Below are 12,124 nucleotides of genomic sequence, written 5' to 3'. Positions count from 1 at the left end.
AAAGTTCTAAATCAAATTTGCAGATGTTAAGCTCATAAGCATATCCCATTATTTATGTGATGAAAAAGGAGTTTTTGACCTGATCTTTTGATCTTTGGCACTCAATGCTCTCCATCTCCTCTTAAAAAATTAATTAAAAATTTAGCAAGATGGTAGCATTTTACTTCCCACCCTATCTCACACTAAAAAAAATTATCAATCAAACTCAAGACATCCCCACCCAGTATCTGCAAAATGTCCTCTCAAAATTTAATTTCATATCTCTTCGGCTTTCATGTAGAAAAAGACAGTTCACTTCTTAACAAAATAAATCACTTTTGTGATTACCAAGTTGACCTCTTTGAATTAGGAAAATTCAAAGTGAAAAATGTAATTATCACCCTGGAACAATCTGTATACATCTGGAGCTAATTCTAGCTTCATTTTTCACATCATTTTTCACACTGTGTTACATCTTGTAGAGATGTCATGGGACTTTTGAAGAACTCATAAAAAAAAGTGCTGAGAACTTCAAATACCCAACAATGTGTGTTATTCAAACATAAGCCTTGAGAATTTCTGATTTTCAAAACTTACTCTTCTGAGTGATCTCCATATGCCATTTGATCAGATAAGCATTAAGCAATACTGTGACATCCATGACAAATAGGTGTTATCAAGTGTCATTCTTTATCTTTGCAGCGTCTGACATCCAAATACATAATGTGCTACATTTGAAGTAGCTGTTATATACCAAACCAAATTCAATCCTAAACTGAAAGGTGAAACTTCGTTACGGAAATTTACATATGAACCATCTATATCGTTATACACAACAGAACCACAGTCTTAGGATGAAACTGGGAGAACTAAACAAGAGGTACCTTCGAGCAGGTATAAAACTGTATGCCGCGCTTCCATCCAAGAAATAAACAATCAATCATTAAAATCAGATGGCCTAATGACACACTTTACCAAGTAAGCTTTTGAGAAGGAGCATTCTAAAGAAAATGGTTAAACTATAAAAACAGATTACTCACAAAATCTAAGACTAATAGGCCTCTTAAGAAATGTAACTGTTCTTTACAAGGTCATTATAAAATTCCATTAGCTATAATCTCTACAAGTAATTATTCTTATTCCACTTTATTGATAACAAAGAGTATTGATTTTTCACACCTTCTATGATTCTTTAATTTGTATTCATGAAATGTCCATCAGCACAGTCTAAATAAATTTGGCAACATAGGCACTAAAATGAATAAATCGATGCAAAAAAACATTAATTTTGTATTATCCTTATTCTTTAGGCAAGTAAACCATGAGAGTTGTAAATGCAGGTCAAAGGTGTTGAAATGGGTCAAAACCCTTGACCTCTAAAGCAATACCCTTCCTATTAAAAAAGGCTATTTTAAAGTTTTAAGTAGAGGAATTTACTACCGGCAAGATCCTACTTTAAAAAGACTACAAAAGAACTCAATAAAAACAAACATTCATTTGTTTATTTGAAAACCAGAAAACAAAACATCACAGGATTTATCATTTTTTAATTTAAAAATTATTAAAGCTAAACACAAGGTTTCTATACACTGGAATCAATCTTGCTGTGAGGAATTCGTTTTGTACATCTTTACGATGATGGTTGCTACATCTTCAATGATATTTTCCCAAGTCTACTGTGTATGTCAAAAATAATTAGCAATGACAAGGATTCAAAATTATTTATTACTCATTTTATAACCCCTGCACAAAAGGGAGGCAAACCCATGGATCCCAGGGGAATCAGAGTAGCACCCCACAAAGTACATAAATAAAGCTATTTCTAGAACACAGAGTAAAGACAGTCACATCAAGATCAACTGATTCAAGCATTTTAGTATAATTCTAAAAACTATCTTTTTCTCATTTATCTAAATTCTCTCTCAGCTCATGCTTCAAAATCATCTATACCATATATAAGAAATCATTTTAAGACAAAAATTAAACTTATTTTGCCACAAAAACCTGATAAGGCAGGAATGACTTCACTGTCAAACGAATGTACGTGAAGATGGACTCTTACTTTGACATTTAATCTTGTTTGCACCCACCTGAGAACACAGCAGCATGACCAGCTCCACAACTGAACTACTGGACTTCATGCAAACCAGACCTATTTAAAAGAGAAGGTTATTCAAAAAACACAAAGTTTAAAAAAAAAAGGCAGAGATCAACTTTTTATGTTATTTTTGTCCAGATTCGATGTAAGCGAAAATGTAAATGTGCTAAGAACTGTACCTGTACTCTGTGGCTACTTTAAAACAGGCACCAAAACTACCAATTCTGTAAATGACTTTAACTTTCGAAATACCCAAACATTTCCTCCGGCTTCTACTGTAACGTTCACAATACCCAAGGAAAGGCAGCATAGGCCGTGCTGGCCGTGATCATCTACACTGTTTGGGAAAGCTGATCATTACACATGCAGAGAAGGGAAATGACTCCTGACCTTTGCTTTCTCCACCACACTCTCTCCCTTCAACCCTCCAGCTATCAATCAAGTTTCCATTTTGTTTCATGGCAGCAGACATCCCAAACACTCTTATTAGTACCTTGACCTCCGACCTCACACTAAACCTTAACAGAAATGCAAGCCATTGTCTGCTATGTATTCCTCATTTCCTATAAACTAATTATTTACATTTTCCTTTCTATGTTTTGTTTTAGATTAACTAAAAATGTCCTTAGGAAGGAACTTTTATATCATTAATGACCATCTAAAGAGTTATTTAGTTTAAATCCCCAATATAATCAAAGAGCAGTTCAAAGCATTTGCTATCGTTATTATATTTAGAAGACAATTCCAATAATTATGAGGATTGGATAACCCAATAAGATTATAATGATCAAAAACTTATAACTGATAATTCTGTATTCGCTACCTCCTTGTGACATTTAAAAGCCCTAGAATAGTACCTTTTTTTAACTCCATTAAAGCTCTTCCACATGGAAAGGACCGAGTCTCTACCTCTTATCTTTATGCTCTGTAGCTCTCCTTCTTTTTAAATAATAATCCCTCAGCTGAACAGTGGCGCAGGTTGGCATTTGGAAGCTTTACAAATACCTTTCATTTTCTGTTTAAGAAGTGAGAACCATTTTTCCCAGGTCTAGAAATGACAGGAGAGGTTCTGGCAGTGCACATAAGTCAGCTAAGAGCACTTCTGTGCTGCGTGCGCCAGGCAAGCAGGTCATTAAATAACGCAGGAGTTTGCAATGCTAAGATGGTTTTAAAACACCTCACGCCAACGCTGCCAAGCAGGAGAGAAAGGACAGAGCTACAATCTCTCTGTCTGGCCTGGGTGACTGTTGTCTGAAACCTAGTCACTTCTCAAAATGTAACCCAGATAGATACAAGCCCAGTTTTAAAACCTAGTCCTCTTGCTGAGAGTGAGAGAAAAAGTCTCTAGGGAAAAGCAAACCAATTGGTTACACAAGACCAATTGATTAGTCCTGAAAATATAAATAAAAATATCATATAGGCTAAGCAGGTTATATTTAGAAATATACAACAATTAATGAAAAAAGAGGCTATAAATTTGAAAGAAAGTAATGAGGGTCATATGGGAAGGTTTGGAGGTAGGAAGGAGAAGGAAGAAGTGATGTAATTATGATCTCAAAAATAAAGGAAAATTAACAAAAAAAACTAATATCGCATAGTGCATCAATTCTGAACCCTTCACACTTAGGTAGTTAATCCTCATTGGATTTGTTAACTAATTAATTACGTCCACAGGAACCAAATCTGGACCTTTTCACATCTGTTCACATGTATAATAAACAATAGCAATAGAAGGACTTCAGGCATCCAAAATTAGAAAGGTTTATACAATGTTCTTTGATCTACCATACATACATGTATTTCAATACTTATACAGAAAATTACATGTATATGCATTTGTTTGTTTTCAGTCTTATTTCAGGATGGCATAGCACATATGATCTTTATATTCAATATAAAGATAATAAAGAAAACATACACTGAAGAATTGATTGTTGAGAAAAATAATGATAGTGAAAGCTCACGTTTACTTGAACAATTAATGTGGCTTTGCAGAGTAGTAAGAGTAGAGGAGTAGAGAGGGAGACACCATAGACCTGGCACTGGACTGCTCACACTAACTGCCTGCTTAAAGGACATTCATGCTACAAACACCAAAACAAAACCATGAATAAAGATGAAAGTTCATAGGTGGACATACTACTTTAAAAATAATTATTTGATATATGAAACAAAAATTAGGCTTTGAAAAGTCTTGCAATTTAGATTTACAAGCATTTTTTAAATCAATTATTTTCAAATTTTATTTTAATAAATAAGTATCCTTTAGAATAACATCAAGTAGTCTATTATTAAATAACTTATTGATGCATAAAACTTAAATGAAGTATTTCTTTTTTTGTTTTGGTTTTTTTTAGTTTTTCGAGACAGGGTTTCTCCGTAGCTTTGGTTCCTGTCCTGGCACTAGCTCTTGTAGACCAGGCTGGCCTCGAACTCACAGAGATCCACCTGCCTCTGCCTCCCGAGTGCTGGGATTAAAGGCGTGCGCCACCACCGCCCGGCTTAAATGAAGTATTTCTAAAATTACAATTTCTTTTCAAATGAATTTATTACTACTGTTGAACTCTGGAAATGAAATCATGCATCATTAAATGTAAATTAATATTTAGGACACTGAAGAAGAAATGGGGATTTCTTACCAAGCTACTTGGGCTTTAATAAAGTATAAGTACTTACCTTACACTATCAATCTTGCCCAAAAACAAACGAAACTTAATAATTATAACACAATCATATTCAAACAAAAATATTAATTCTGATTATCATAAAAGTTCTCAAGCTTGACTTGTACAATCTCTAGTTCGGGGCAGCAGCTGATATTTTTCAGTTAACCTATTAAATTAGTTGTTTTGAGATAGTTTCCCAGTTCTACCGGTAGTCTCACCACTACAAGGCTTCCGTTCTTAAATAGTCAGTTGTTTAAAAAGGTGTTTTCTGTTGAATTGATTCCTGTCGCCTGAGGAAACTCAGGGTGAATCTTCCTTCATCTAATTGAGTCATCTTCTCTGATATTTCAAGAAGTTTCCTACATAAGGCCTCAAGCCAAAAAGAAGGGAAGAAGGAAGAAGGGAGGGAGGGAGGGAGGGAGGGAGGGAGGGAGGGAGGGAGGGAGGAACTGCTATCCTTGATCCCTTCTACAATAGCATAGGAATTAGTCTCCTCAGCAATCTTCCTTTACATGCTACTTAGCGAGACAACTACAAAGCACCCTACTAAAGTAGACCGAGTCACCTAAGTATATATGAGCAGGGAAACTTACAATAACACTGTTACTGTGAAATAACAACGCAACATGCATTACTCATATGTGGCAAGATATGGCTGTTACTATGGATGGGGGTGGGGGGTTTTGAGACACAGTTTCTCTGTATAACAGCCCTACTGTCCTGGAACTCACTACTGTAGATCAGACTGGCCTGGATTCAGAGATCTTACTGCATCTGCCTCCCAAGTACTGGGATGAAAGGTGTGCACCACCATTCCCAGCTTCTATAGAACTTAAATTCAAGTAAAACCCTGATACACTGCTCTCATAATTCTCTACCCCATGGTTAATTTGATTGTACTAAAAATTGTACTAATTGATCTAAAACTGAAACTCAATAATAAAACACTTGCATAGCATGTACAAGACTCCCGAATTCAACTTCTATAACTAGAAAACAAACACTACTGCTTTGGCTTAATACTTTTATACTTCATCCAAATTGCTGGTTAAAGAAAACTAAAAAAAAAAAAGCAAAACTAAAATATTAAAATATAACAGATTTGTGATAAAGTCTTCAAAAGTCACAGACGCCTGAGGGCCTTGCCAATGGTGAAAATATTTAAGAAGATGCAGACATTTCTCATGCAAGCATATAGCTTCGTAATGTAAAGAAATAAAAACAGAATAAAGGAAAGGCACCTACTTGTTCCTTCTATAAGCAGTTCCTGTCCGTGACTACCCAGAAGTGTCCGAGAAAGGAAAGGTGCAAAATCCACAAAAATCTCTCGCAGCAGAGGAGCCGCCTTCTCCAGTGCGTGCTCCAGCCTCTCGGTGATGCTAACAGAGAGACGATGAAAGTTAACAGCTTTCCTCCTAAAACGTCCTCTTTCACATGGACTGATTCCATTCCAGTCCCCAAAGACAGCCTTGACTAACACCGTTGCAAGCATCAGTTCTTACTGGAAGCTGCAACTCACCAGTTAGAAGCACTTTTTTAAAGTTCCATTATAACCCAAACTAACCCAAGACCTCATCTAATCGATCTGCTCATCAAACTCTGCTATGAATATGCTAGCAGTAACCTGAGAGCAAAGCTCATGTCTTCATCTCTAAGTTGTCTGTTGTAGCACGCAAACGTTTCTAAAAAGCAGTTCCTACTTTTATAGAAGTGACATCAATTTCTTTCTAGTATGATCTGTGACCTCATTAAAAAAATCAGACTATACATTGATATTCATCTCGATTAACATGTTAAGCATGCATGAGAGTACATGTATGTTCACATATAATTTATCATACACTTTTAGTGAGTTTACAACATTGGCAGGAATACTGCACTTCAGGAACCTGACAAGCACACAGGGCTTTAAACAGCCAACGAATCAGCAGTCAGTGTTTTGTCTCAGCTCACAAATAAGAATATTTGTCATACATGAAGCATTTTTATTACAAGTAGACATTTCTCATAAACATTTTACAACAAAAATGTTTTGAAATAAAAAATATTTTCTAAAGTATTTGGGGGAAGGGAGACGAAAGGGTGGGTCTTGAAAAACCACAAATTTCAGTACCCAAGTGAGCAGCATAAATACCTCATGTGTGCGACTGGATCCTGTGGGGCAGAGCCAACCGCTGGGACTGAAGGCAAGTTTGCATTAGGTGACTTACTTCCTATAATAGAAAAATAAGCACTTGACGGTAATTTTCTGGTTTTAGATACAAGAATTCAAACAAATATACTCTCTTTTCAGCAGCCAACAAGCTAACTTAAGGTTCAAATTCTCTTATTTGATACCAACAGGAACTAATAAGCAAAATCTTTCTCCTCAATGAAGTAAAAATTAAAAAGCCAAAATTCCTAATTTAGCATTAAATATTTGTACTGCTATCACCAAGAGCATAACCTTTTAATCAGTCATCAGAGAACTTGTGCTATAGCACGACTGATCAAGAGTCTAACGTAACAAACAATCCATGGACACCTGAGGAACGGTTCTTAGTTATTTCAGTGCCATTTGCACTCTCTCATATGAGTTTTCATTTATAATATGACTTGTTTCAATTCCCATTTGTACCTATGAATTGTTTGTCAAGTAATTCTTTATTAGTCAATAATGTACTGCTGAATTTGAGCAGTGCTTTTGTGGTTGTTCCTGGCCCACTACAAAATTAAGAGCCATAGTCATCTGAAGGTAACAATGGTGAAGACCAAAGAAAAGTTATTAACTATAAATTTGTACAAAGAATAACCCATGGCCACGTGAACATGGCTATACACACGGGTAATGGCAGCACTCGGGAGGCAAAGACAGAAGGTACACTGCAGGTTCAAGAACACTCTATACCACATTAAGGCATCCTAGCTTAACCGGAGCTACACTGCAACACCAGGGGGAGAGGGAGAAGGAAGAGGAAGAGGAAACAGAGAGGAAGAGTATAAGAGAGAGACAATTGGCTGGGCAGTGGTGGCTCATGCCTTAAATCCCAGCTTTCAGGAAGCAGAGGCAGGGGGATCTCTGTGAGTTCAAGACCAGACTGGTCTACAAGAGCTAGTTCTAGGACAGGTGCCAAAGCTACAGAGAAACCCTGTCTCAGAGAGAGAGAGAGAACTTCCCTACTCAGAATATAATAACAATAATCACTTCATCCACAAATGATTTCCCAAATCTGTTAGAACTAGGAGAAAGAAAATAAAATTTAATATTTATTCATTTACTTATTTGATTACCACATTATAAATGGCAAACAACTTAAGTCAAGATGTGCCCTAAACCTACCAATTATAGTTATTAAATACGAGAGAACTTTTGGTAGACTTAGGATTCCAAGTAAATGAGCACCTGACAAGGTACAAACATAATACGGCAGACGGAACGACACAGAGCAAAACAGTGGCAGTTGTAGTCACAGCACCGATTAGAATCAACGAAATGAAAAGCCAGGCAGCAATGAAAACAGCATGCAAAAAGAGGAAAGGAAAAGTCAGATACAGAAATCAAAATGAATGAAGAAAAGAAAACCAAACCCACAAAGATGGCAAGGAATAACTGGAAATAAATAAATTATTTAAGAAAGCAACACAAGTTGACCAGGCCCATAGCAAAATAGTACAGTGCATACTTAATATGTATGAAGCTCTTGTCCACAGAACTAAATCAATTAATTAATTAAGGCAGTTATAGAATAATAGTAAATACTTAAAAATTCTGGCTCAACAAAGAAAACACTGAGAAGTTATTTGAAAAACACTAGCATCACCAACTGAACAAAATTTGAGCAGTAGGGAGCAAAAAGACAGATTATGGGTCAGGCCAATAAGATGCAATATAATATTACACATTTTGGCAACTGGTTACAAAAGACTTCCAGACAGCAAATTAATTTGGAATTCCCCATTCATACCATAGATTTACAGAAAACAAAAGATCACATATACACCTTCACTCTCTTGTTTCTTATCTCCATGTGATTTGAAATGTGAAGGACATACTGGAAAGTGGCCAGAAGTCTAGCATGGTGGTATGTGCCTATGATTCTAGCACTCAAGAAGCTGAGAAAACTCGGAAATTCAGAGTCAGCTTGGAGAACTTAGGAGGCCCACTTGCCCTCAAAAATCTAAGAGCTGTCATCTGGAGAGAGGGCTGCACTGTTAGAAGCATGTACTATTCTTACAGAAGACCTCAGTTCAATTTCCAGTACCCATGCCAAGAGGCTCACAGTCACCTGTAACTCCAGATCCAGGGAATCTGGCACCTCTGGCCTCTGCAGGCATCAGAAGATCCTATTTACTCTGTACTATAAACTGAAATTAAAGAAGACAACCTTTGGAACAGGAGGAACGTCTCATACTGTCATGCCTTCTCTGGGGGTTTACTGAGGGAATTCTTAAAAACAGAATTTTTAAATAGCTGCCAATTTCATAAAAACAATAATAGCTACTGTCTTTTTATAAAAAGCTAATCAAGAAAAAACACAACACTTTGAGCATGGATAAAGTTGCACATATTTGTATACTTAAACCAGGATCACTATTTTTTTCCTAGGAAGAGAGTGCTGTAGGGGTATATACAAGGCAACCATGTTCTTTCTACTTCTACAAAATTGAAACTAATCTAAAAACCAAAGTGTAGTGATGCTTAAATTTCTATGATAAAATAAAAGTCTAAGCCACACAATGCAATACTATGACAGCAACTTTGTCTTTCGAGGTGAAATTTTTAACTTAATGCTTACTGTTTTCTATATATGAAAATAAAATGTGTACTCCTCATGAACTCTTAGAAAGTAGTTGATATGGGCTGGGGAGCTAGCTCGGTGCTTCAGTTCTCAACTCAAAAGAAAAAACAAAGACACTAAAAATAAATTCTAAAAGAGAAATCAAATTTGTGATGGTCCCAGAGCTCTCAAGCACAGCAAAAGTGGGGATATTCTTTGCTATACATTTGGTTGAAGGCCAGCTTAGGCCACATGAGGCCCAGTAGTGCAACTCAACTCACGGAATTAATCAAGTTACTTTGCAGTGTGCTCTCTTACTTTTAGCTACACAGAAACTATATGCTTTACATAGTTACAATTGAATGGTAAAGTATCGATTTTCTTTAGCATGCTATAACATTTTCTAAGAAGTAGTTGCATTTCAAACTATAAAAGAAAATTTGGTTAAGACAAGTAAAATAAAAGCAAAAAGTAGGGCTAGCTATGTAGATACGCTGATACAGTGCTTGTCTCGCACAGAAACCCTGGTCTCTCTCCAGCACAACAGAAACCAAGCATGGTGGAAAATTCCACCATTTGGGACGTGGAGACAAAAGGGTAACAAGTTTCAGTTCACCCTTGGCTACATAGTGAGTTCAAGGCCAGCCTAGGTCACATGAAACCCAGTCTCAAAACTAAAACAAAACAAAACAAAAAAAAAAAAAGGAAAAAAAAAAACAAGATGCTGAAAAAATTACTGCATTTACTTTGTCAACACAGAACACAAAACCCAGAATGGAGGCAGGGGCTGGCTAACTAATGGCTAGTTTAGTAACAACAGCAAAAATTCTCAAAACTCTCCAAATAAAAGAAGGAGAACAGATCCTTATATGAATTGTCCCAAAATAAATAAAAAACAGTGATCTTTTAATCAGCAAGGGATTCCTTCAGGATTTTTTTCATGTTTTACAATAACCTCATCCTAGGAGTATGAGTCCTGTGGAGGTTTTAGCCCCTGGTTGCTATGTTATGAAACAGCACATCCTCGAGAACGGTATAACTGATATAAGTATGTTCCCTTTTCCTACCGTCATTACATTGCTTGTCCAGCAGTGTGTCTGAAGGTTCTGTGCCCATGTTAGCGCACGAGGAGGTCTGAGGTCGATGTCGTGTCTACCTTTATTGCTTTCCACTTTATTTTTCAGACTGAAAACTTTTTCACCAAGCCTGAAGCTCACTAATTCAGCAAAATTAGCTGGGAAGAAAACCCCATGGAGCTTTCTGTCTCTGCCTCCGAATGACAGAACTGTAGGCAAGCCTTTTACACTGAGGTCCTTCTGCAAGCACAGCAGCACACAACCCCTAAGGAATCTCCCCAGCATCCTACTTGGGTAGTTTAACACTGCATTCTTCAAGTTTTACTTACATATTCTATCTCCAACCTTCACCTAACACAGATGGATTTAAGATCCGAAATTCATTAGTTACTATGCTTTCATAGTACAGAGAAACGTGAAAGGAAAGCTAGACAAAGTAAAAAGAATGTGTACCACTGTGGCTAGTACAAGAACGACACACTAGGTTCTAATTCAGGAAAATAAACAAAGTAGTATATAGTAGATACGCGTTTAACAATCAATCACTAATAGGTCTCATATAGCTGAAGTGGGTCTTTAATCACTATGTAGCCAAAGATGACCCTGAATGTCTGATCATCTGCCCCCACCTTCCAGGTGCTAGGCTGACAGGTATGTGTACCCCCAGATCATGCAGCCCTAGGGATTGAACCCAGAGCTAAGCAAGTACTCTACCAACTGAATTTACTTTTTAATTTTACTCAGATTTTTTTAGGGTATTAGTAAAAAATCAGCAGTAAAATACAAAAGCACAAAGATTTCTAAAGGACGTTATGAAATTCAAATTTTAACAGAAAAGTCTAAGGTTTGCCAAAATAGGATCTAAAAATTATGTTGATATTTTTGACGCCTAACTCACCTGGTGACTCTCCGCCCACGTCTGAGACCTGAGTGGAATCTACACAGGAAACCACACTGACGGCATTGGTGGGTGCGCTTGTAGTAAGGGTGGAAGGTAAGACTGCTGATTTCTTTGTTGCAATGATGACACTTCTGTAATAAAGATTTTAAAATATAAATCACACTATACACACTTCAAAATAAAATGAAGATCTCATTCCCTTTCTGATTTCTGGTGTAGTCTTTAAAATATTCATTCAACTTAAAGTTTCTTCACTGCTGTCCATACTTATGAGCCTTTTTCTTCTTTTAGAGAGCAGGGAGGAGGGGAGAGGAAAGGAGGGAGGGAGAGGTAGAGAGAGGGAGTACAAGCTTGGATGCTGTTCCTCAGGAGCTTGTTTCTGACAAAGAGTCTCTCAGGAGGCAGAGACAGCTGGGTAGGCTAAGCCGGCTGACTGGGAACCCCAAGGCCCACTAAGTCTGTCTCCCCAGACCTGGGTTTATAAGAGTACATCACATTCAGGTGTGTTTCTTTGTTTGTTTGTCTTTAACGTGCATGAGTGCTGGTCTGCCTGCACACGTCTTTGTACTATATTGCGACTGGTGTCCACAGGGTCCAGAAATGGGCATTGGATCTCCTAGAACCTGTTACAGACAGCTGAGAGCTAC

General features: G+C 37.0%; 1 protein-coding gene across 3 annotated transcripts in view; it reads right to left on the bottom strand.

Moving 5' to 3' along the window:
- Lrba (LPS responsive beige-like anchor protein) overlaps nt 1-12,124 on the bottom strand; it is a 468,170-nt gene that overhangs the window by 332,285 nt on the left and 123,761 nt on the right. For all 3 annotated transcript variants that reach the window (XM_050158812.1, XM_050158811.1, XM_050158813.1), the window contains exons 31-34: nt 11,475-11,608; nt 6,878-6,956; nt 5,989-6,122; nt 2,070-2,131 (exon numbers count right to left, since the gene is read on the bottom strand). In XM_050158812.1, the coding sequence (XP_050014769.1) occupies nt 2,070-2,131; nt 5,989-6,122; nt 6,878-6,956; nt 11,475-11,608 (409 nt within the window). The remainder of the gene's footprint in view (nt 1-2,069; nt 2,132-5,988; nt 6,123-6,877; nt 6,957-11,474; nt 11,609-12,124) is intronic.

The sequence above is a fragment of the Alexandromys fortis genome, unplaced genomic scaffold, assembly GCF_014885135.2.
Source record: "Alexandromys fortis isolate MF-2015 unplaced genomic scaffold, M_Fortis_MF-2015_v1.1 scaffold_102, whole genome shotgun sequence".
NCBI classification, from domain to species: domain Eukaryota; kingdom Metazoa; phylum Chordata; class Mammalia; order Rodentia; family Cricetidae; genus Alexandromys; species Alexandromys fortis.
The sequence above is the reverse complement of the archived record's forward strand: the minus strand, read 5'-3'. Positions and strand labels throughout refer to the sequence as shown.